Raw genomic sequence first — 27,280 nt, 5'->3', positions numbered from 1 at the left:
TCACCATTACTCTCGCTGCCAGCTCAATAAAGCTCCGCCCACATCGCCTCCATGCCTTTCATACGCCGTCTCATTCTTCCCCCCATGCGTCAAACCGCCATGTTCCCGTGTTACGTCACGCAAATAATACGTGAGTATCAAATCCTTGGAGGATGAGCAAACGTGTGACTCGTCTGACGGATTAACAACCGACGCCCGTAAAAGCGATGCCTGGCGGCAGCGGTGATTTCCGTATCGCACGTTTCTTTATGTGCGTTTTGAAAATCGTGAGAAAAGCTGCGTGGAGACGAATGAACTCTCGTTTATCAAAGAGACGCTTTCTGTGCTCGTTTGGGATGTTTTTTTGGCCGCTAACGGTTACGTTACCCGGAGGTTACGTAAGAGAGTTGACGTTAGCTGGCAGGAAAGACGTTATTTTACCGTTACGTTATAACAATTTTTTTTATAACTCTCTCCATTAGATGGTTTGATGTTGACGCTATGTTTGTGTTCCTCGTCTTCTTCGTGTTCCCGAACAGAAGACGCAGAAACACTCCGTAAATCTGCGCGTTAGCTGCACGCTCGAACACCAACGCCAGCTGTGATTTCCGTATTGCACGTTTCTTTAAGTGATGTTTTTTTGGCAGCAAACGGTTTGGCGAACGTTTAACTCACGTTACCCGGAGGTTACGTAAGAGAGATGACGTCAGCTGATAGGAAAGACGTTATTTTACTGTTACGTTCCCCCTTAAAACAAATTGCTGAATAACTCTCTCCATTAGATGGTTCGATGGCGACGCTATCTTCGTGTTCGTTTTCTTCGTGTCCCCTAATAGAAGATGCCGAAACGCTCCCTAAATCTGCGTTAGCTAAACGCTCGAACACCAACGAGACGAGAGAACAAAGTGCTTTTATTTCATGAATCCTTTTTTTATTTCATTGCAGCATCTCGCACAAACAGAAATGAAAAGCGTTGTTGTTCTCAACAGTTTGTACACAAAACTGATAAATTCTCTTACACGCTAGTATCAAAACTAAATTAAACGAGCGTTCACGTACAACTGATCTAAAAGCCCATTATAAAAAAAAGAAAGAAAAAAGAAATATTAATATTATAAAAGGGAATAAAAAACAAGACAATATTTACAAAAAGTCTGAAAACTAGAACTACAGTTATGTACACAGTGGGTGGTCAGCAGGAGAACTCGTTTCTTTAAAACAATCATAGTGTAGATAGAAGAGGTTTGGACACACACACACACACACACACAAAGTGGTAGAAACAGTGAAGAGAAGGTGAGTTCATAATAAAATGTCAAACTATAATCCGGGTGACGTGTTTCTCTGCTTCCGAACGATCTTGTTCGTTCTGTATTTTTTGTTCATGGGTGATCGTTGGAGCTCCGCTGGGAAGACATCTAAAGTTTCCTGAAGGTTGTCACGCTCGTCTCGATTTGTTCCGTGCAACAACAACAACAACAAAAGGAACATTTCCCCTCTTGTACTTCCTGTCGTTGGAAAACATTCTAGCTGCGCCGCTGCAAAGAAATGCAGTGACGTCGGGCTTCAAAACCTTTCACCTTTCATTATTGATCCCTGATCGATCAGGATAACGTAACAGGCTCGATCCGCCCGGCCGACTCCCTCCAGCTGAAGTGTTGCAACAGAACTACGGGAGGAAAACAAGAAAAACAAAAGAAAACTGCGAGCAAAACCGCAAACTGTCGTCAGAGGAGCTCGGTCGCCGTGGCAACGGGCAGTGTCACGGATACAAACATTGGCGAATCCCTCCGCTCTGCGAGCTCGACAGGTATTATTACCTGTACGAGCACAGCGAGGCGATTATTAACTTTTCCATGGAGAGTTCTCTGATTGGGTCCAATTATTATTTTTTCTTCTTCTTTTTTTTCTTCAAGACTCTTAAAAAGGGAAATTCAACATGGAATAATACTCAAATTAACATTTGATGTAAAAAAAAAAAAAAACAAGAAAAAGAAAAAGGTCAAGTATGAATCTCATTACATTCTTTGTATTCTCCGACACAAGTATGCACACGTATATAAACAGGTATTTACAACGGCAGCGCCCTGAACGTCCATACGTCCTTATACAAGATGGTGGCTGTGGTGATGGTGATGATGATGATGAAGATGATGGTGGTGGTGGTGGATTTATGGGAAATCATAAAGTTCATGTTGATGTTGTTGACAAGAGAAGAAAGTGTCTCCACGATGTAATCAGCAGGAGGCTGACGCCGCAGTCCCGATGACCCATATTTGCAGAAGTCGAGTGTGTGTGATTCGTGTTCGTGTGTGTGAAAGTGTGTGTGAAAGTGTGTGTGTGAAAGTGTGTTCAAACCAGTTGGACCAGTGCATGTTTTTCAACAGTTTAGTGATGAGACCAGACACCCAAATCACCTGTGAGCCCCCGGTGGATCAGGATGTCTGGCGGTAAGACTCCGGCTCACGGCGTGTTGACTGAAAACAACGCTATAACAACCAAACTCTGACCCCCCCCACCCAAAAGAAAAACGGTCGGCTAAAGTTTTCTTTAATAAAGGAGAAGAAGAAATTACACAATTTATAATTAGATTAAAAAAAGTCACTCTGTGTTTGCTTGAACCAGATCTTTGATTAAAAAAAGAAGGTCATGTGACTGAACAATCTGTGACTGGAGGGCAGACCGGTGAGGTCACGCCGAGGTGGTAAAGACCCGAGGCCTCATTTAGTTATTATTTAAAATATTGGTAATGTTGGATTAAAAATGTTTAAAAAATAAAAAAATATATAAAACATTAAATAAAATAAAGTTCCCTCCACTCCGAGTCACGGGTTTATCGCCACAGTGAGTGAAACTGTCCGAGTTCACCTGAAACGTCCACAACAGACGTTTCGATCTGAAAATCCTTCAAAAAAAGAAGTTTCCTTGCACTTTTATTTTACTCAGGACACCGTTAGCCGCCGACTGGCATTAGCATGGAGCACCGGAGCTAAACCCTGTGTGCGTGTGTGAACAGGGGTGATTGTGGTACCGCGTGGGTTACGTTCTGTGGGCCGGCGTGCCGCGCGGCGCTCAATTCTGGTGGCGCTTCATGTGCAGCGCCAGGTGGTCGGAGCGCGAGAAGCAGCGGCTGCAGGCGACGCACTTGAAGGGTTTGGCTCCGGTGTGTTTCCGGTAGTGCCGGGTGAGCTCGTCCGATCGGGCGAAGCGCCAGTCGCAGCTCTCCCACGTGCAGCGGTACGGCTTCTCGCCTGTAGAGGGGGGCGTTATAATCACCACAAACAGACTTTCACCAAGGAGACCAGAGTTCGCTTCCCGTGGGAAGTCAAGAGTCGTGTACTCGATGAACGGGAACTTGTTATTTGACATAACAAAGAAGTTATTAGAACAGAAACACAGATTTTCACCAAAACCAGGTACTTGTGTTACCTTAACATAACCAGGTACATTTATCACCTTAACATAACCAAGTACTTTTATTACCTAACATAACCAGGTATTTTCGTTATCTTTATCTAACCAAATACTTTCCTTATGCCTAAACCAAGTACTTCCATTCCCTAAACCAAGTACTTTCTTTGTCTAAACCGAGTACTTTCATTGCTTAAACAAAGTACATTTATTACCTTTACCTAACCAAGTACTTGTGTTTCCTAAACCAAGTACTTAATTGTCTAAACCAAATACTTAATTGTCTAAACTAAGTACTTAATTGTCTAAACCAAGTACTTAATTGTCTAAACCAAGTACTTAATTGTCTAAACCAAGTACTTAATTGTCTAAACCAAGTACTTAATTGTCTAAACCAAATACTTAATTGTCTAAACCAAGTACTTAATTGTCTAAACCAAGTACTTAATTGTCTAAACCAAGTACTTAATTGTCTAAACCAAGTACTTAATTGTCTAAACCAAGTACTTAATTGTCTAAACTAAGTACTTAATTGTCTAAACCAAGTACTTAATTGTCTAAACCAAGTACTTAATTGTCTAAACCAAGTACTTAATTTTCTAAACTAAGTACTTAATTGTCTAAACTAAGTACTTAATTGTCTAAACCAAGTACTTAATTGTCTAAACCAAGTACTTAATTGTCTAAACCAAGTACTTAATTGTCTAAACCAAGTACTTAATTGTCTAAACCAAGTACTTTCCTTGAGCCGACACAGTAAACCACCGTATCTCAGTTAATTGCTCCGACGCCCATCGGACAGACGTCGTGACATCACGCCATCGACTCGGTGACGGAAATGTCCTTTCACAATAAAGTGCGTGTGTGGCTCTAAACGGGGTTGATGGCGGTTGGCGGCGTGGGCGAGAGCTGCTGCCAAGTGTGCCACACACACACACGCAATAAGTCATGCTCCTCATCAGGCAGACGGCATCTCACAAAGTTCACGTCGACTGGATTCCAGCGAGGACTTTGTTGGATCCTCTGCTGCACGAACATGATTCATTAATATAATTATGGCTGGTTATTCATCTGGCGAGGAATGCAGCGAGCGAGGAGCCGACAGCTGTAACCGCTGTGCGTGTTTGTGTCCTCGCATCTTTGTTGTTACTGACACACCTTTTTTTAACAATGTGTGTGTGTGTGTGTATATCTATGTAGGAAATGAAAAATAAACTTGTTTCCTGTCTGCAGTTTTATTCTTTCGAGGTTACGCTTGTAAATAATAATAATGATAATTATCGTCTTTTTTCTATGGCGCATTTCATACGTTGAAGCTGAAAGTATAATTACACAAAAGAAAACTTTTACAAATAACATTTGCAAAAGTGAGAGGAAAAAAACTTACATTTTATACATCTTTTAAAGAATTTCAACAGTTGGACTGTATATATATTTTTCTCATCACAGTGTAGTGATGTACACAAACGTAGTAATTCTTATAAACCCTTCAAAATAAAAGTCCCCTGTTATCTTTGCGTCTTACTCTTACTTTAATTTTTTAAATGTCTGGACCCCAAAAACCCGTCGGCACGTTTTATTTAAACAACTCGCCAAAAACTAAACCGTTTATCTTCATCAGAAACTGTAAGAAACGTCACGATCGTCAGATCTTTCATCTTTTTAACGTTCCTTGGACACACCATGTCAAAAAAACTAACAAAAAAACTAAACTATACGGCATGTCTCAAATAAAACTGCCTTTATTTTGCATTTTTAACTGTTTATGATTTATGGCACATGGTGATTGTGTCACTCTGCACAAAAAGACACGTTTGAGTCCTCTTTCTCGAGAATGCAGGACCTTTATTGTGAAACTCAAGGCCTCGGCGAGTAAAGTGTGCTTTGGGGTTCAGCAGGTTCTAACGATCTCAAACACGCGCGTAAACAACGAGCCGTACGACGATTTAAATAGCAGAGAAAAAGTGGAGCTGAATAGAGCGCCGCTTTGTAGTTGCAAGGAATAGTTGTGGGTACAAAAAAAAAACGAGAACAACGAGCCAAGGTCTTAACGCAACACTTATCCCACCCCGCCCAGTCGTTGACATTTCTGTTGCCACACAGTGAGCTAATCATCAACAAAGAGAATCAAAAGCTCTGTTGAATAGGCCGGTGTGCACACAACGGGGCAAGAAAAGTCATCGTTCAAAGCCAACGTCGAGAGAATCAATGAAAGGAATGAGAGCAGAAACAACATGAGGGAGGAGGCGGACGACTTTTACTGTTCCGCAAGTTCACGTGTCACGAAAAACAACGTATGAAATGCTTACATTTTTTTATTTTTATCATCTTAAAGTTGTCATTGTTTCCCCCCCACCCCAAAAAGAATTCAAATGTATTTACTTTGGGAGACTTTTGATATCGATTAAAAAAAACAAAAAAGAGAAGGAGCGTGATATACGTCGTTGAGTCTTTTCTTTTTGTCGGATGTTCACGACACAACCGGTTCCACGTCAACTAGTTTTTTTTGTTGACAGAGACGGAGGTTTTTCCAGAGGGAGATTTTAGAAATCTCTTCGTTTCACTGCAGAAACCAGAACATACTGTCAAAACAGACCAAAAAAACGTCCATTTTCTCCATGTTTTGAATCATAAATGTTGTATAACTCTGGCCATGAATGATGTGTGAACAAACCGCTCCGTACACACCTTCATAATGTATTTAGGATTGACCGTGTAAAGTTTGGTGGATGTGAGACCTGCTGAAGGAAAGTTATGGATCAGAGTGAGAGAAAACTCATTAAAGGAAAAAAGCATCCTTTCAAGTAGTAGTCAGACGAGTTGTTGAAGCCTTTAAAACGTTTTAATTGATTGGTTCGTGCGTCTTTTTGTTTTGGAGCTAATGCAACAAAACGTGATCTACGATTGGCTGAACGGTCCCAGAAGGAAACTCTTTTTTTTTTTTTATCAGCCGGTTTGGCCGTTTGTCATCAAGCGCCCGTTAGCGGCGTGGACCTCATTAGTGCTGATTAGATAGGTCTCCGCTATTGACCATCCATCACTCAGTGACAGCCATTAGCGGGGCAATGGGGGTCCACAGAGGGGGGGGGGGGGTGGGGCTGTGACTTCCCATCTTTAAAAGTCCAACAAACATGTAAAATGTATTAGAAAAATACGGCAGAAGCCTCCCACCAGGACGAAATCCGGTTTCTACAGTTAATCGTGCACGCGCTTGTGTGTGTGTGTGTGTGCTTGTGTACAAATGTCTCCATATAAAAAGGCTGAGGCAGCAGCAGGTGTGTTTGGCTTTGCTCTATAGCTGCTCTGTCGGGGTCAAAAGCGCAGGCTATTATCCTGCAGGGCTGGTGAAACACGACACACACACACACACACACATGCACACACACATGCACACACAGAGCAAACACACTTGAGTGGTATATATTCCTAAACAAGCTGCCAGAAGGTGAGGTGAAAAGCAGCCAGCCATCGCTCCTCTATGCACGGTTTGAGGCTAGCAACAACAGCGCTAGCAACAACAGCGCTAGCTCGCCGGCTAACAACAACACCGTTAGCGTAGCCGAGGTGAGTTCTACCGCTGGGGATGAACACACACTCTCTGTGACCGAGCACAGTGTGAGGAGGGCTCTGTTGAGGGTGAACACCAGGAAAGCTGCAGGTCCAGATGGCATATCTGGGCGAGTACTGAAGACCTGTGCTAACCAGCTAGCTCCAGTGTTCACCACAATATTCAACCTCTCCCTGGCTGAGTCCGTGGTCCCCGCCTGCTTCAAGAGATCCACTATTGTCCCTGTGCCCAAGAATGCTTCTCCAGCATGTATGAATGACTACCGACCGGTGGCCCTCACCTCGGTGGTCATGAAATGCTGAGAGGCTGATAAAGGACTACATCTGCGCCTTCCTCCCTTCCTCCATGGACCCGCTGCAGTTTGCTTATCGCCCAAACAGATCCACGGATGATGCTGTCTCCCAGGTACTGCACACCACACTCTCTCATCTGGACAGCCAGAGGGGGCTATGTGAGACTGCTGTTCATTGATTATAGTTCAGCTTTCAACACCATAGTCCCCTCAGACTGGCGGCAAGCTGACTGAGCTGGGACTGAACACCCCCTGTGTGCTTGGATCCTGGACTTCCTGACCGCCAGGCCACAGGTGGTCAGGGTGGGCAGACACACCTCAAATCCCTCACCCTGAACACAGGATCCCCCAGGGTTGCGTCCTCAGCCCCTACTGTACTCCTGTACACACATGACTGTGTGGCCAGGTTCAGCTCAACACCATCATCAAGTTTGCGGATGACACAGTGGTGGTGGGCCTGATCTCCGACAACGGCGAGAAGGCCTACCTGGAGGAAGTTGCTGATCTGTCACTCTGGTGCCAGGACAACAGCCTCATCATGAATGTCACCAAAACTAAGGAGCTGATTGTGGACTTTAGGAGGGCACAACAACAGAGGACGTACTCACCACTGGGGATTAACGGGACTACTGTGGAGAGGGTGAGCGGGTATAAATACCTGGGAGTCCACATCACCGAGGATCTGACATGGTCAACAAACACAGACACTCTGGTGAGAAAGGCAAGGCAGCGCCTCTACCACCTCAGGCAGCTGAGGAAATTTAAAGTTTCCCAGAGGATCCTTCAGTCCTTCTACTCTGGAGCTGTAGAGGCGTCCTGACAGGAAGCATCACAGCCTGGTTTGGCAACTGCTCCGCTCAGGACAGGAAGGCTCTGCAGAGAGTAGTGCGTTCGGCTGAGCGCACTATTGGAACTACACTCCCACCCTGCAGGACTTGTACACCAGGAGGTGCAGAACCAGAGCCGGCAGGATCATGAAGGATCCTCACCACCCCAACAACAGACTGTTTCAGCTGCTGCGGTCAGGCAGGCGCCTCCGTAGTCACGCTGCAAGAACAGAGAGACTGAGACGGAGTTTCTTTCCTCAGGCCATCAGGATTGTGAACTCCGACCTCACCAGGACCCCATAGACCCACACAACTGCCCTCTTAGGCACACACACACACACACACACACACTTACTGTAAATGTTGTGTTGTTTTTTATTTGTAAATAGTGTGTACTTGTTGCCCTTGCACATTCCTGCTGAGCATTGCCACTTTCATTTCACTGCACACCCTGTGTGTGTATGTGACAAATAAAACATCTTGAATCTTGAATCTTGAATCTTGAATCTTGCTCAGGGGAACACTGAGGGGTCGCTGTGTCTCAGCCGGACGCCGTGATTGGTCGGTTTTTGGCAGTTTTCTCTTGTGCTGCTCGTCTTCTCTTATGGGTGAATTATTTGGGCGTGTGCCGGTCGACGCACTGAAGCCTTTAGAAGACAGACAGCAGCTGTTTGATCAACTGTTATCTCTCTTTCTTTCTCAAACACAAACGAACGTGAACACTAATGAGTTATTTCATACGCCATGACCCATTATGGATAAACACTGAGTCTCAAACACACACACACACACACACACACAACAAAACACACATTTAGTGTAACAGCACATCCATCACTGTGGGACAACAAATGCCTTTGTTACACACTGACGTGACCTTTGTAAGAATATGTATGTATGAATACGTATATATATATACATACATATATATATATACACACGTACATATAGATGTATACATATATATATATACACACACACGGATATATTTTTGTTTGTTTGTTTGTGTATTTTATTCAGTCAATCAAATCAAATACAGTACAATATTATTCTATATAATATACAAAAGAGAAAGACTGAAAAGGTATAGGTATAAGCAAAAAATGCTTATAAATTCCTATCCTAAATTAAAATCAAAATAAATCAATCATATAGGGTGGTTCATACCCCAGTTACATATATATATATATTATTTATTTCATCTGGAACTTTGAGCCACTCGGCTGCATGAAAAATTAGCCACTTTGACAAGATTTATCTCTGCAGTTATTACATTGAAATAAAGGTGATATATAAAGGTAAAATAGGTTTGAATCAAACTAAAATAAATATAAAACATGCTGAAAAGGGAGCGTTGTTTCTCTTTATTCTTCCACTGTATTTGTTCAGGGGTGTCGTATTTTGAATCAAGAGATATGAATATATATAAATATATATACTGTATATATATAAATAAATATATATATATTGATCTTTTACACGTTTGTATTTACTTCATTTGTTTGCTGAAAGAATCCTGCATGCAAACCACAGAGGTAAACATTGTTTCCTTTACTGAGATTATACAAAAAGCAGCTTTATGAATGACGAATGTTCTGATCATAATACCGCGGTGGCTCGCAGATATTGCGACGTGTTGTATCGTAAACCCTCAAACTTTGTTTACTTTCCTAAATGCAACTGACAAAAATCCCAGCGAGACAACCGTTCAAAATATAAAACACCCAGACCTCGACCCACTCCACGGGCTCCTTTAATACATCGGCAGGATGATCATAAACATTTTACAATCATCTCAAAGAGCAAACACCCTCCGGCTCGCCCATAAACTCTTTGTGGGCCTCTCAGCTTTATCAGCTCAGTTAGTGTTTGTGAAGAGGGCTGGAGGGTTCCCTAATCAGGCCGATAGCACTCTGCTCTGTACACACACACACACACACACTCACAAAATCACAAAAGTCGACGTGCAGAGCTCAAATAGCTGCAGAGTCCACAGTCAAGGTCCCCCCCCCCTTCCTGGTGGGAGGGGCCTAATGAGCAGTCAATGGCCACAGATAGCGACGGACTCCCACAACATGCACCTCGACAGGTGGTGCACGCCTCGAAGCCGTTTCCTGTGTTCCTGTAAACACACAGGAGCGAGTCCCCGTTGAGCCGTTCGCAACGCAGTCGCGCCGATAACGTTACGAATGTACACATTAGGTTCAGACGATTCAAAATTCGTTTTTTTCGGGCATTTTGGGGCGACCGCTTCGACCTTCACTTTTTATATTACAGGATTTATTATCATCTTATTCTTTGGCTTCCCAAAGAAAGAAAGAGGGAAACGGCGGAAATGACGCGGCGGCCACACGATGCTGCGGTGAGGCCGGCCGTACCGCTGGTCGATAATCAGAAGACGCCTCGGTAAATAATAAAGCGTGAATGTTCTGATGACACGGCTCTTTGAGGGAAAAGAAATGCATCATGTTCTATAATCTCCTCGCGTGTTTTCTACGTCAAATCTTATTTTGAAAAGCACATTTTAACTTAAGCTGCCGAAGGGAATTCAGCGCTTTAAAAAGTAGGTTAACTTTGATGAAGAAAATGAAAGTGATACTCACTAAAACACACACACACACACAGAGAAAACTTCCTGATACTACAGCCTTAAGGAAAAGAAATGTAATACCTCACTTCCAGTGAGTCGTAACCAACACAAATGGAACGATGCAATGTGTCCATAACTATTAACATTCCAGAGAGACGACATGAATAAACCGTAGAAACGTTTCTTCTGGCTGGTGATTCACTCAGACACTCGAGTGGAGAGGATTAGCCATTCGTGGACCCACAGCATCACACTTCCTCTTTTTACTGGTTTCAGCTTCTCAAACTTCGAAATTTTCTTTTTAAATGTGCATTTCCTTGAACGCCGATGTTATGGTTCGTTATCTCTTCCATTTGCTGGAAAGACGACTGTATGAGTTGAAGGTGTGAGCGGGCTTGACCACTCGAGTGGGCAAACAAGAGCACTTCATTAATCAACTCTGGGAAAGATAAAAAGCACGACAAAAACTAAAGTCGGAGAACAAAAAGAAAAGAAAAACACACACTCGACTATGAGTCCGTGCAGAAGTGGACAAGTTTACGAGTTGCAGTCGTAAATATAAAGTGAGTTCAGAGAGCAGAAGACGAATATGATTCACCTTTGAGATTTGTTCTGGAGGAAGCACACGGATTGAAAAAAAAGAAAAAGAGCAGGAGGCCGAGGACAGAGCCCTGAGGCACGCCACGGTTCAGAGGATGCAGAACAACGATCATAATCATCATCAAGGGTGAACCGCCTGTTCAGAGATGACCCGGTTCAGAGGCCATGGGGGATCCATCCAGACCACCACTGGACAGACAGTCCCCAGAGGATGACGTCCACCCTCTGGTCAAGGGTTCGTGGAAAGTATCTCATACTTCCGGCCGTTGAGAACTGTCAGCACGATGTATTTCTTCAGGCTCAAATCAAAGGAGTCATCGTCAACCGAAAGAAACGAAAACAAGACGAGGCGAGTCTGGTTCTGCGCTCGATCGCACGCGACGGGATTTTGTTCATTTTGAGGAATAAGACAAAAACAAAAAGTTGGTCACCAATAACGCAATTGGATCTCCTTCATACTGATATGAATGTGTTTGTTGGTCACCCAGTTGGTAGTTACTGTGTATATATATATATATATATATATGCTCATTGTGAGATATATCCTTCAGTGGAACACAATAGATTTCCAGAGCTATCAAACCTTTGTTACTTATAGTAAAATACATTTTTTTCCTCTTTTTTCAGACTTTTATAACTCATTGTTGAACATATGTAATTCATATTTAATCGTGTTATGAACATGTTATAAAATGCTTTCGGGGCAATTTGACAATTTGATGTTGTTAGTGAAAGGTTTGCAGTGTTCACGTCATTTGGACGGTTGTAACTCGTGTGCTGCTCTTAAATATGTTGACTCTTCTCACTGCACACCGTTAGCCGGCTACTTGTATCGCGCTGTAGGCCCCCCCCCCCCGCCACTTGACTTCCCCGTCGTAAAGCGCCATCTCGTCTATTTCATGACGACGGTTTCTCTCTCTCCGTCTTTTTCTCACCACGCCTTTTTATCGCATGAGTAAATCTCCGCGTCTGACGCTCGCCGGGAGTCCACAGGTGTCGCCTTACGGGAGGGAAACACGACGCAGCCTTCCCCCATTCTGCAACCCCCCCTCCCCCTCCTCCCTCCTCCATTCTGCAACCAAAAAGCTGGAGGAACTGGTTTGGCCTTCCTCTTCCCCTCCTCTCTCTCCCCCCCCCCTCTTTGTTCCCGCCCTTCGGGGTAAAAAAAAGAAGAAAAAAAGACGACGACAGGTAGGAGCACGCGGAAAACCTCTTGAGCTCCCGCGTTGTTTTCACCAGCACTGTGACAACTCACGGATAAAAGAAATACACATGAATAAGCCGAGGCTCGATCCACCGGGATTAATCCGGACGGAACCGGTCCGTCACACGTGGGAGTTTGTGCAAATCGCATCTTGACATTTTCTTTTTACAAGAATTTAAGATGAGAATAAATGATGTACTTATGCAGTTCAAGTACTATTACCTCGCAGTTAAACACCAGCGTCGGAAACACACCGGGCCAAAGGGAAAAACTGCCCCTCAGAAATATAATGTTGCCCCTAATATCACGAGGAGGGGCAAAAAAACGCCCCCAGAATTATAATAATTTAATAGTGTTTTATTTTGGTTCTTTGTTGTGTGTGTCCTATCTGTATTGCCTGTACTAGGTAGGTACACACAACAACAAAAATCAACAAATATGTTTTTATAAGAAAACAAATAAATAAGTTATAATTGTTAATAGTTGTGTAGAATTTTTTTTACTAAAAATAAATAGCCACAAAGAATTAAAAATAAAATTGAATATGATTGTTTTATTGATGTTTTCTGATTCACTTTGAATCTGTAGACTGCTGCCTAATAGTCTTATTATTGCCTAATAGTCTTATTACTGCCTAATATTCTTATTATTGCCTAATAGTCTTATTATTGCCTAATATTCTTATTATTGCCTAATAGTCTTATTATTGCCTAATAGTCTTATTACTGCCTAATAGTCTTATTATTGCCTAATAGTCTTATTATTGCCTAATAGTCTTATTACTGCCTAATATTCTTATTATTGCCTAATAGTCTTATTATTGCCTAATATTCTTATTATTGCCTAATAGTCTTATTATTGCCTAATAGTCTTAGTACTGCCTAATAGTCTTATTATTGCCTAATAGTCTTATTACTGCCTAATAGTCTTATTATTGCCTAATAGTCTTATTATTGCCTATTAATCTTATTATTGCCCAATAGTCTTATTATTGTCATTTTAAAGTCAATTGCTCATATCCTGTAAGCCTAAATTAGTACATTTATTATTTTTGAAGGTTATTTCGTTATTATTATTTCAAAAAGTGCCCCCAATTTCTTTTTAAATGCCCCTGGATTTCAGTCAGTTGGGCAAACATTGTTCACATTCCAGCAGATACACATTTGATTTATTATTTTCCAGCCTACAGCTCTCAGGTGCTGACAGTCACCTGTTGTGGGCGGGGCTACTGATAACCCCTTGAGGAGAAGCACCACCTCCCACCTGGGGGCCACTGGGGGTCAAATATGTCCCCCGATTTAGACCCAGAGGTGGAAACTCAACGAGTTCCTCTCAAAGGTTCCTGTCGTCCAACGCGCCTTAAGCGTATGTATATATATATATACACACATATATATATATATATATATACACATACACACATATACACTACCGTTCAAAAGTTTGGGGTCACTTAGAAATGTCTTTATTTTTCAAAGAAAAGCACTGTTTTTTCAATAAAGATAACATTAATCAAAAATACCCTCTATACATTGTTAATGTGGTAAATGACTATTCTAGGTGGAAGTGTCTGGTTTCTAATGAAATATCTCCAGAGGTGTATAGAGGCCCATTTCCATCAACTATCACTCCAGTGTTCTAATGGTACATTGTGTTTGCTAATCGCCTTAGAAGACTAATGTCTGATTAGAAAACCCTTGTGCAATTATGTTAGCACAGCTGAAAACAGTTATGCTGGTGATATAAGCTATACAACTGGCCTTCCTTTGAGCTTGAAGTTTGAAGAACAAAATTAATACTTCAAATATTAATCATTATATCTAACCTTGTCAATGTCTTGACTATATTTTATATTCAATTTTAAATTCATTTGATAAATAAAAGTGAGTTTTCATGGAAGACACGAAATTGTCTGGATGACCCCAAACTTTTGAACGGTAGTGTATATACATATATATGTATACACATAAATATATATTATATATACACATATATATGTATATACATATATATACATATATGTATACATATATATGTATACACATAAATATATATTATATATATATATATACATATATATATATATGTATACATTATATATACACATATATATACATACATATATGTATACATATACACATATAAATATATATACACACATATATATATATATATATACATATATGTACACATGTGTATGTGTGTGTGCACAGAGATATTAACAGGTCTCGGCAGAGTAAACACGACTTCAGATGAAAACCCCGGTGAAGTGTTTTCTTACCTGTGTGCGTCCGTTGGTGCGCCTTCAGATGAGAACTCTTTGTGTACACTTTGGAGCAGCCTGAGAAGAAACCACAGAGAGAGAGAGGGGGAGAGAGAGAGAGAGAGAGAGAGAGAGAGAGAGAGATGTTGAGCGTGGCTGATGGCTGAACTGCGCTCAACACAGACAGGAAACCCACATCACCCCCTCACAGTAACCGGTCTTGTTCCCTCTCAGTTCTAAAGGACCCGTGAGAACACCCGGCGTCTGTGAGCGACATGCCGAGAGGCTCTTTCCCGACGGGCCTGCGTGCGGCACGCAGCAGAACCACGCGTCCGGGGTCTCTCCTCTAAAGCCAAACACCCACCTTGGAAGTCGCAGAAGTGGATCCTCCTCTTCTCCAGCTCGGGGTTGTTCCGCCGGTTGTATTTGGGGCCCGTCAGGACTCCCTGTCCGTGAGTCATCAGCATGGCGTGCGGGGACAGCCCCGTGACCTTGATGCCGTCCAGGCGGCGCTGGTACGGCGGCGGCAGCAGCTGCGGCGGGCCGTCGGGGCTCCCCGGCTGAGAGTTGGGCGGCGACGGCGGCAGGCTGTGCGGCGCCGCGTGCCGGGCCGAGTTGCCCGGCGACGCCTGGTAGTAACCGCGGTGCTGCGCCAGCTGCTGCTCCGCCGTGGCGTAGCCGCCGCCGCCGCCGCCCGTCGACGACGCCACGTTGCTGAGGTTCAGCATGGTCCGGCCGCTCGTGGAGGCGTGCGCCGACGGGCTGGCGTGCGACAGAGTCATGGTGAGGTCGGCGCAGCCGGTGATGGGCATGTGGTAGACCTGCGACTGGGGGGCCGGGGGCCCGATGTGCAGCTCCATGTCCACGTGCTGCTGGTGATGATGATGATGATGATGATGCTGCTGGGCGGGGACGCTCGCCACCTCGCCGGAGCTCGCGTCCGGCTTGATGAACACGTTGTTGACGACGGGCGACACGCTGAAGACGGAGGTGAAGTCCGGCAGCGCCTGGGTGGAGGTGGAGACGGAGCAGGGCACCTCCAGCCCGGGCTCCGTCTTGATGAGCTGCGGCGGGAGAGTCCTGGCGGCGGCGTTGGGCCGGTAGAGGCCGGTGCGCAGGTGGGTGGTGTTGGGGAGGATGAAGTTGATGTTGAGGCTGTAGGGCAACGCCGCGCCTTTGTCCTCGGAGAAGAAGTCGTCGACCACGGAGGCGCTGTCCCGGCGGTACTTCCTGTCCACGGACTCGATGAGGTTACTCAGGAGAGGACTGTTGACCGGCGGGAGGTATTTGTCCAACTCTAACCGGACCTGAGAGGACAGAGGAGAGACGCGTTAGCTTTGTGTTCGGCCTTCATCTCGTTGCTCACCTCCTCACGAGAGCACGAGCTTCCATCCCGATAACGGGCGTTTTGTATCTCGATAACAAATGTATATACAGGACTGTCTCAGAAAATTAGAATATTGTGATGAAGTTCTTTATTTTCTGTCATGCAATTAAAAAAACAAAAATGTCATGCATTCTGGATTCATTACAAATCAACTGAAATATTGCAAGCCTTTTATTCTGATTTATTGCTGATTATGGCTTACAGCTTAAGAAAACTCTAAAATCCTATCTCATAAAATTTTAATATTTCCTCAGACCAAGTAAAAAAAAAGATTTATAACAGCTGAGTGTTTGTCAAGGCTCAGGAAACCCTTGCAGGTGTTTCGAGTTAATTAGACAATTCAAGTGATTTGTTTAATACCCTACTAGTATACTTTTTCATGATATTCTAATATTTAGAGATAGGATATTTGAGTTTTCTTAAGCTGTAAGCCATAATCAGCAATAAATCAGAATAAAAGGCTTGCAATATTTCAGTTGATTTGTAATGAATCCAGAATGCATGACATTTTTGTTTTTTTAATTGCATTACAGAAAATAAAGAACTTCATCACAATATTCTAATTTTCTGAGACAGTCCTGTATATATGTACATAAATATTTCTTATACATATATATATATATATATTTTAGGGCTGTCAGCGTTAACGCGTTAATCTATGCGATTAATTTGGCCGCGTTAACGCACTAAAATATTTTAACGCAATTAACGCAACTTTGTTTACTTCCGGTGTTCGTTGAAGTTTTTACACTCAAACCGAGTGTCAAACCGCGGCAGTACGGTTTGACACTGTTTCCGTTTTTAAAACAATTATTTCTCCGCGAAAATAAGGAGCAGAAATCAGTTTAACTCGTGGATGAATCAGTCGGGTTTCCTCCTGCTCCTCCTTCCTCCCGTCTCCCCCTCTGATACACAGAGGAACGGAGGGGCGACGTGTCGGGGGACGCGGCGCGGAAAGAACTCGTCACACGAAACCTTCACCGTGATTGGTCAATCCGTTTGTCTGTCAACATTTTGAGAAAAAAACAACCAATGAACACTCAGTAAATCACAAAGGACCTCCCACCTCACGGGTGAAGCTCATTAGCAGCCTGTCAGTCAGAGGACAGAGAACACGGCACGAGGACAACTGAGCCTCAGTCAGTGCGTTTTCATGATGGTATAATTCGAATCTTGCTTTAGTCGGACTATGCTCTCTTTTGGGGGATCAGCTGTTATCCCAATATACATGGCAGTGAGTAATTCGAATCATTGGCCTTTGAAAGCATGTCATATCCGATACGATAGGCGGCGCTGTTTTCATTACAACTCGTGTTGATGCAGCCATTTCCGCTTGACCTCTTCACCACCACCAACAACAACATTTCGAGAAAGATGGCGAATAGAGAGCGAGGCGAAGCTACATCCCTCTACTATTCTTCCATGGTGTTAATAGGAGTACAGCGAATGCAAATGGCGCTATTGGCTGAGTTGATAATGGAGAGAAGACGCCGTCGCCGAAGGTACACGGAGAATTTAATTTATCGTCTCTTTCGACTTCCGGGTCACGACATGGGAGGGAGGGAGGGAGGGCGGCGGGATCTCGAGCATGCGCAAAGACGCAAAGTCCAGTTCCGAATCGAATTCAGAGTTACATGCCGCGAGAGTCGAATTATCAACTGGATCGGACCAAGCTATCCAGGGGTGTTAATCGGACCGAAGTCGGACCGCACATAGTCCGACTAAGGTGTTTACATGAAACGGATAATTCGATTTCAGTCCGACTAAGCCAATAATTCGATTGCATGTAACCGCACTGATTGTATAGAGATGAGATTGTTCTGGAATGTTTGATGTATAACACGTGGGTATGTGTCATATGCAAAAGACTTTAAAAGGTGAATTTACATTGTTTTGTAAAAATGGAGAACATGAGCCCAGCCTCCAGAGGGTTAACGTGACATATGTGAACGTCAGTCAGTTACCAAGGCCACTGGTTCTGCTGCTGTTCAATGTTAAAGATGACAGGACCAATGGGGTCTCAAATATACTTCTTTTTTTTTACTAATCTGGATGTTTCACTGAAGAAACAATTTATCATCCACAATATTAAATACCTCGCTGGCACTTTATATGTAGGAGCCTCTTTGAAAAAACAGCTCTGTGTGAAGTTTTGTCTTTAAAAAGAAGAAAAAAAACTTTTAATCGCGATTAATGAATTTCAAAATGTGCGATTAATTAGTTACATTTTTGTAATCGATTGACAGCCCTAATATATTTATTATAAAAATACATAAATAAATATACATAAATAAATATATATATTTATGTATATATATACATAATATATATATTAATGTATATATATACAGTACATAATATATATTATGTATGTATATACATGTATTTATTTATGTATATATATTTATATATACTGTATATATATAAAACTGCCAAAATGCCCCCATAATGTAGATAATTTAATAGCGTTTTATTGTTGTGAACAAATATATATATATATATAATTTTTAATTATATTTAAAAAAAGAAATTATTTGTAATTGTTAATAGTTGTTAAAAAATGTAATAACAATAAATAACCACAAAGAAATAAGAATAAAATTGAATATGATCGTCTGATTTATGTTTTCTGTTAAAAAAAAATCAAAGAAAACGCTTCTAATCTGTCGACTATTGCCTAATAGTCTGATTATTGATATTTGATGACAATTGCTCGTATGCTGTAAGCCTAATAAATATTATTATTATTATTTTGTAACAACGGTCAAATGTTATTTCACAAGCTTTCAAAAAGTTATTTCTAAATGCTCCTGGATTTCTGTCAGTGGGGCAAATAACTGCCTCCTAAAAAACATGTAAACGTCCTCCTCCGACGTATATCAGGACATCGCATGTTTTCTGGACTGAATGAAAAGTGATATTATGAAGCCGTCGTCATGAATAGAAGTGACCATGTTTGGATTGACCTGTCAATCACCTTGTAGCCCCGCCCCCAAAGCGTCCCCTGCTTTATGGTGTGTGTGACTCTAAATGACCATAAAGTACTAAATGATGACATCATGCTGTATAGAAGAAGACTTGAAACTAGAGACATAAACTCATGTTTACAGTGCGAGGGAATTCTCACTCCCTTAAAAAACAAAACACGTTTTGATTGATTTGATAATTCAAGAAGCTTTCGGGTAAACACGGAAATGCCTGCGGCGGCGGCGGCGGCGTCTGTTTCTGAGCCGTGTTTGTTCAACACAGATTGAATATTTGTTTAAGGAATTATTAAGTGAGATTAATTCTGCTGCACGACGGGGAACGACGAGAGGATGACGACGATGGAGAGGAGGATGAAAAAGGTTTGAGAGAAGTCGGTACCAGGACCTCCTCCATCCTCCATCTCCTCCTCCTCCTCCTCCTCCTCCTCCTCACATTCCGGCTCCCCAGTGGAGCTCGATGCCCCGACAAGAAGCCAAAAGTTCTCAGATTGAAGAGTTTCTGTTTCTTTTCTCTGCTTCGTATCGTTTTAAAAGTGAAGACGTCTGAAACTGAAGAGTTAGAAACACGTTTCATTATTTCACTATTTTCCAAACATTTTCTTTTTTAACGCGACTAATCCGCAAAAGATAATCGGCAGGTCAAATATTTGTGAAGTCAAACTGCCGGTGATGAATCCACCGCACGACGCCAGACCGATCTGTTTATTATCTTTATAAAACTGCAGAGCTCCTCTTCCTTGAAGGAGATCTGATCTCAGTCCTGAAGAACCGCTGTGTGTGTGTATGTGTGTGTGTGTGGTGTGGTGTGTGTGTGTGTGGTGTGTGTGTCATTCAGAGTCTGTGATGCAGAGAGTCGCTCCTTTAGAGGTGAACCAGCCGTTACGTTTAGAATCAATACTGAGACCACACACACACACACACATACATACAAACACACACACACAAACACTCACACACACACACACACACTCACATACAAACACACACTCACATGCACACACACAGACACACACACACAGACACACACTCACATACAAACACACACACACAAACACGCCCACACACACACTCTCCCCTCGGGGGGTGTGGCTGATGGAAGCCGTTTGACGGGTGACAAAGACAGAAGTAAGAAAAGAATAGAAAAGAAGAGAAAAGAAGAGCAGAGAAAAGAAGAGAAAAGAAAAGCCTTTAGTTATCAAGCTCCTCTTTTATGGAACCAGCTTCACCTTCAGTCCGGGAGGCAGACACAGTCACCTCGTTTAAGAGTAGACTGAAGACTTTCCTCTTTGACAGAGCTTATAGTTAGGGCTGAATCAGGTTCACCTGGTCCAGCCCCTTGATATGCTGCTATAGGCTTATAGCTGCCGGGGGACGTTTTAGGATGCACTGAGTACCTATCTCCTCTTTTCTCTCCTTAGGGATGAATTTTCATCTCTCAATCACACGTTACTAACTCTGCTTTCTCCCCGGAGTCCTTGTGACTTCACGTCTCATGGGGTCATCGGACCCTATGAGACGGCATAGATCCTATCTGCTGATGGATCATCGAGGTCTGGGTCATGGAATTCCTGCTCCTGACTACGCCACTGTCCTGTTGAGACTCCGCCCACTGTTGAGACTCCGCCCACTCCTCCCCACCGCCATCTGCCTGATGGATCGTGGAGGTCTCCATCGTGGAATATGCCTACTATGAACTATTCATACACTCTGTCATATTCATTGAATGTATTTTAACTCTAAATCTGTCCTTCTGTACACATTACATCTATTGCATCTGTCCATCCTGGAGAGGGATCCTCCTCTGTTGCTCTCCTGCAGGTTTCTTCCCTTTTTTCCCCCTGAAGGGTTATTTGGGAGTTTTTCCTGGTCCGATGTGAGGTTTTGGGGCAGGGATGTCTATGTGTACAGATTGTAAAGCACTCCAAGACAAATTTGTAATTTGTGAAATTGGGCTATACAAATAAACTGAATTGAAAAGAAGAGAAGAGAAGAGAAGAGAAAAGAAGCGGTGAACAAAACCCAAACAAAGTCTGAAGGGAACTTTAAAAATAGACGCCAGACCAAAATAATCTGCTGGTCGCCGTGACGACAGCAGGAACGCGGCCCGTCTTCAGGTGTGTGTGTGAACCTTCATCACACCTGTGGCGCTCCGCAGTGATTCATGTGCTGCAGACCACAGGTATATCACTCAAGAAATTAATTAAATCATAAATCTCACAAAGTTAATAGAGAACAACGTGACTCCCTCACTTCATCATGTACACCTATTAATTATCATTATTATTATTCATTTCAAGCTTAAGTACAACTGAGCGAAACCCGGCCGAGTTCCATAAGGCGTGTGTGTGTGTATGTCTGTGTGTGTGTGTGCGTGTGTGTGTGTGTATGTGTGCGTGTGTGTGTGTGTATGAGTGTGTGTGTATGTCTGTGTGTGTATGTGTGCGTGTGTGTGTGTGTGTGTCTGTGCATGTGTGGCTATGTGTGTGTGTGTGTGTGTGGCTGTGTGTGTATGTGTGTGTGTGTGGCTGTGTGTGTGCATGTGTGTCTGTGTGTGTGTATGTGTGTGTCTGTGCATGTGTGGCTGTGTGTGTATGTGGCTGTGTGTGTATGTGTATGTGTGTCTGTGTATGTGTGTGTGTACATGTGTGCTGTGTGTGTGAGTGTGCATGTGTGTGTGTGTGTGTATATGTGTGTATGTGTGCATGTGTGTGTGCTGTGTATGTGTGTATGTATGTGTGTATGTGTCTGTATGTGTCTGTATGTGTCTGTGTGTGTGTATGTGTGTGTGTGTGTGTCTGTGTGTGTGTGTGTACATGTGTGTGGCTGTGTGTGTGGCTGTGTGTGTATGTGTGTGTGTGTGTGTGCTGTGTGTATGTGTGTGTGTGCATGTGTGTGTGTGTATGTGCATGTGTGTGTGTGCATGTGTGTGGCTGTGTGTGTATGTGTGTGTCTGTGTGTGTGTCTGTGTGTGTGTCTGTGTGTGTGTGTGTGTATGTGTGTGTCTGTGTGTGTGCGTGTCTGTGTGTGTGTGTGTGCGTCTGTGTATGTGTGTGTCCGTGTGTGTGTGTCTGTGTGTGTGTCTGTGTGTGTGTGCGTGTATTGATTCAGAAGAGTCCTGGGCGTCACGGTAACGGCCGCGTTGAGGAAGCGGTTTCCCCCCCAAAAATATTTTTTTCTTCTTTTCCGCGCGGCAAACAAGTCCAAAACGTCTCGCGGCGCCTCGGTTAATAATTGGAGGGAAACGAACGCCGGCGCCGAGCCGCGACCTCTTATCAGCCGGGTTCAGGTTTATGGGACGGAAACGGAGCTTCAGCCAATCGGGACGTCTGATCCGACGTCTCGTTTATTGCTCGGAGAACCGCGTTAACGTGGCGGTGGTTAACGTTTACGGATGGTAACCCCCCCCCGTCATAATCCTCAAGCTCCGCCCCCCTGAACGTCTCTCAAGTCATGAACTCGTGAATAGTCTTTTCTCAATAATCTTCTGCTGGTCGACCCGTCCGACCAGTCAGGGCTCTTCTCTCGTTGCCGTGGAACCAGAACCGTCTGTTACCGTCGCGGGTCTCGTCTTCGGGCGACTCGTTTTTCTCGGGACGTAAACGAGGAGTCGCTTTGCGTGAGGTCGGACACACGCGTCCATCCCCGTCTTCCGTCTCTTCTGCCTTCCTCTTCTGTATCTACTACAAATCTAGACCTTCGTCTTCATCGGGACGTCCGTGAGCCGAGGGGCCTCGAACGCCTCGTTTACCTCGAAGAAATAATAAGAAACATACAACGCTCTGACCCCCTCTCCTGTTTTCCTTAGTGTTTATAGTTTATAGTTGTTTAATAATAAATAACAACAAATAAATAAGAATTGAATATAATTGTCTGATTTATGTATTCTTTGTTTTTTTGTTAAAAAAATCTAAGAAAGCACTTTGAATCTGTAGACTACTGCCTAATAGTGTTATTATTACCCTTTCTATAACAATAGCTCATAAGCCGAAATAAGTCTATTTATTATTTTTGAACAAAGGTTAAATGTTACCTCACAAGTTTAAAAAAGTGCCCCAATTTATTTTTAAATGCCCCTTGATTTCAGTCAGAGGGGGAAAAAATTGCCCCCTAAAAAAGATGTAATATTCCTCCCCTGACATGACGGGATGGTGGGAAGTAAAATATGTAATATGCAAAAAGGACGTTTAGGAGGCGGTCTGGGGATAACGCATGGAGCAAATTTGGCAAGCAATGCTTTAGTTGTGTTCACAGACACGAGAAGAAAGAGATTTCCAAGAACACCGATTCTCGACGAGCTCCGTCGTCCCCAAAGGTTCGGTCCGCAGAAGAAGAAGAGGCCGAACGCCGCTTCCTCTCGCGGACGATCGGCGAGCTGAGACTCGCCGCCGGCGGACGCTCGCACGCAAAGCAGCCGAAAGTCAAATCGTTAGTCAAACCCAGAACCTTTTCCGGCCTTCGGCGGCCAGAAAAAAGGTCCCGTCGGCGACGAGGCCCTTAAAGGGAAGTACGAGGGGTCTGGTCCCAACCCGTGACAAAAAAGGAGCCCCGCCTCCCCCCCCCTCCTGGTACAATCATGCAATCCGGACCGTATCGGAGTATTGATCTCCGGGGACCGTTAGGCGTGACCCGCCCCCAACGCTCTCGATCCGTCCGTCCGCCCGGTTACTCGGTAACTCTCCCCCCCCCACCCACCCCGTCTGCGCTCCGTCTCACAGGAAGCCGCCGCGGTGAGTTCACGGCAAAATAATCTGGGTTTCATATCAGTAACTTATTCCGACTGCGCCGAGGATTGATTCCAGAACAATTTTTTTTTTTTAAACACACGGGACGGCTTGAAAAGAAAAGTGGGAAGGAGTTTAAAAAGAGACTCCGATGAGCAGACGGCCGTCAGTCCGACGGGACGCTGACGCTTGTGTTGTTGTTCCTAGTCGACATAAAGCAACGCCACCGAGGAAATAGAAACGTCTTTTAAGACATCTGGTCGGGGTCCGGGGGGAAGTCCTAATGCCCGCCGTGTTTCTGTTTCCTGTGACTCCGTAGACGAGAACACTCAACGTCCCGTCATCAAATGGAGGACGAATAATGATGTCATCAAATCCACGGAGGCGATAAACACCGGGCCTCAACGTGGACCCCCCCCCCCCCCCCGGCTCAACGAGCAACATTCAAGGGGTCAGATATTTGCTGGTGGAGACCAAAACTCGAGCTAAAATAAGGCGATCGTGCCAAAAAAGCTGAGTTTGCAGCAGGTTAAGAAAAGAAAAGAAAAGTTGTGACTTGGCTGCATCTGGAACTTCTAAAACGATGACGTCATGCGAAAAACAAAAAGAAGAGTTCAGCGAGTTCACTCGACGGCGGGAAGAAAGAAAAGACGCGAGCGGGGATGAAAGACGTCCTCCGGTGAGCCGGGAGGCGTCGCTGGTTGGCCGAGCCGCGGACGCCGAGCCGCGGCCGCCTTTCGGCGCCGCCTCCGTGACTTTTCTCACGAGGTCGGCCTTTTCACCGCCCCGCGGCCCGCGGACACGCGGCGCTGTGCTCAGACAGGTCGGGCGGCATACCGCTGTCACGGCGCCGGCTCCCACCGGCACGCTCTGTGGAGGGGAAAAAAATGACGAGAAAGACAAAAACGGAGAAAAAAAGAAGGAAAGAGAAAGAAAAGAAAGCGTTTCGGCGAACGCGTCGGGAGACGACGAAACGAGGCGAACCCGAGAGCGACCCGAGCGCTGGTGAGGAATGCGCCTCCGTGAATCTGGAGCACGTAAGGTGAACCCGCTCCGGCTCTGATCCGCCTGAGGGGGGACGCCGACTATTTAAAGGCTGACTGCTTTGTTCCCGACGAAGTCGAATTTGCATAACATGGCGGCCCGGACGGCGGCGGCGTCGTCGCCGAGCGTCGCCGCTCGACGCTCTTGAGTTCGAGACGTTGCCGAACACGACGCTCGAGTGGATGATTGACGGCAACAACAAAAGAAGCTGCGTTCGGGTTTTCAGCCGAGATTCGTGGAATCCCCACAATGCAGTTCACCTGGGCTGCGACATGCCTCTGCGTTTATGGCGTGTTTACGGCTGCAGCTTCCGCCTCAACACCTTCTTATGCGTGTTTGAATTCATCGAGCGTGACGGAGAATGAAGAAAAGAAAGAGTCTTGAACCAACAACGGAAGTAAAAAGATTGATCCAAATCAGGGTCATCGTGTGTTTCGCAAATCAGGACGAATGCAAAAAACGTAAACGAGTAAAAAAGTGCCGTAATAACTGAGTGACGCCGCCGCGCTATGAGGTTCCACCGCGGCGAGGAGACGGCGGTTAGATTCTCATGATCGCACCCGTCCATGTGACCGCTTTCACTCTAAGGGGGCGGCAACACGGAAGTGTCTTAAAGCTGCATTCTCTCTCCTGACCACCAGGGGGCGACTCCTCTGGTTGTATAGAAGCATGTATAGTGACTCTACTTCTCTCTTGATGTATTCCCTCAGTAAACATGAGTTTGAAGTCTTCTTCAACACAGTGCGGTGATGTCATGTCACCCGTCACGTGTCATGTGATCACATCACATGACCACCGAGGACCAACTGTCATCACGCGTCCTTCTGTACGATGCGTTTCTTTTGCTTGTGGCCTCCATGCTCCTGGTGTTTCCCTTCTGAATAAACGTGTTGTTGATCAACCTCTGTGTGTAGTCAAGGAACACAAAGAGAGCGGGGTGTAAACTACACAACTCATCTAAAGCAGGTAGAACATGTGTTCCCATACAGGTGTCGTCGGCCTGATTACACTCAATATTCATAATGTGCAGGTGCTCTATGCATTAAAACATCATCTTCTGACCACAGGCTGGACACAGTCGGATTTCACGGACCTGTGTTGCTCCAGGTGACCTTTACCTGCGTGCCCAGGTGTCTGTGGAGGACTTTACCCCCCCAGGTGAGCCGCCTCCTCTCACGCGGCCCCGCGGTCATTAAACGGTCATTAGAGGCGTTGCGTGTTTTAAAAAAGTATTATTTAATTTTATATTCTGACTGAAGCAGCAGCTGCAGCATTCCCCCCCCCCTCCTCGACCCTCCACCACCAACAACAACAACAACAACAACAAAAAGCTCCGTCGGCGGTGACCCGTGACTCTCACCCCGGGTTTGACGTCCTCGAACACGGTCGGGTCCTCCGCGGGGGGCATCCTCACCGGCTTCAGCTGCGTGAACACCGCCCGCTCGTCGGTCGTGTGCGGCGGATTCATGGCCAGTCCAACCCTCGCTGCCATCGGGACGCTTCACTTTATCTTCTTTTTTTGGCGACGTATAAAGATATACCTCGCGTTCAACAATGCGCCGTTAGTACATCGGAGAGCTACGACGTTAGTCCACTGCCCTCCCCGTTTCTGCTCTGGAGCCGCAGGTAGGTTTTTACCTGAGCTCAAGTATGGACCCCCCCCCCCCTCCCCTTCCGCAGCGATGCGAGCCAATGAGAGCGCGGCGCGAGTCTCGGGGTCCAATCGGCTGCGTGCAGGGAGGCGGGACTCACCTGAGAGGAAAACCAACTGGAGGACATCAGAAGAAGCGAGTGTCTGCTCGGCTACACGCACGCGCATGCACACGCACGCGCACAGCGATCTCTGCAGTCGTATTTAATACATTTAATGAAATCCATATCTGATTAAAGCCGTAAAACATAAATGAGCTGCTTAGTATTAGTTATTTATTTGTACGCATGTGATTCATTCCTGCTGAATTTAGGCCTTTTACTTTATTTCATCTTTATCAAATAAATAAATGAGACAATAACGAATTATTTCACCAGACTAAAAATAGGTGGGATTCTATTTTCATGACCAGTTTTTATTTTAAAGTAATGTTTTCTGGATCCTCAGAAACCGAGTTGGACAATCTGTAAATAAAAGAAAGTTTGCCAATAAGTTTGTACATTTCATTGCGTGTCACGGCAGGCTGAGCAGAGAGGAGGAGGAGGAGGAAGAGGAGGAGGAGGAGGAAGAGGTCATACCAGCAGCACAGCGTGTTCATTAGAGATGAAATAGAAACACAAACACACACACGATTCAATAGAAACACACACACACATGAAATACACAAGATTCAATAGACACACACATAACATACACACAACATACAATAGACACACACACACACATAACATACACACAAGATGCAATCGAAACACA

General features: G+C 44.5%; 1 protein-coding gene across 1 annotated transcript; it reads right to left on the bottom strand.

Annotated features, from left to right (window-relative positions):
- Positions 1-885: 885 nt before the first annotated feature.
- Positions 886-26,460, bottom strand: klf5l (Kruppel like factor 5 like). Its single transcript, XM_056441645.1, has 4 exons — positions 26,234-26,460; positions 15,099-16,041; positions 14,753-14,812; positions 886-3,230 (listed from the first exon to the last, which is right to left on the bottom strand). Exons 1-4 carry the CDS (start codon positions 26,363-26,365, stop codon positions 3,052-3,054), a joined length of 1,314 nt encoding a protein of 437 aa, XP_056297620.1. The 5' UTR covers positions 26,366-26,460; the 3' UTR covers positions 886-3,051.
- Between the last annotated feature and the right edge of the window lie 820 nt (positions 26,461-27,280).

Source organism: Pseudoliparis swirei, chromosome 3 (genome assembly GCF_029220125.1).
Source record: "Pseudoliparis swirei isolate HS2019 ecotype Mariana Trench chromosome 3, NWPU_hadal_v1, whole genome shotgun sequence".
Lineage (NCBI taxonomy): Eukaryota > Metazoa > Chordata > Actinopteri > Perciformes > Liparidae > Pseudoliparis > Pseudoliparis swirei.
Note: the sequence above shows the minus strand (reverse complement) of the source record. Positions and strands in the feature narration are given on the sequence as shown.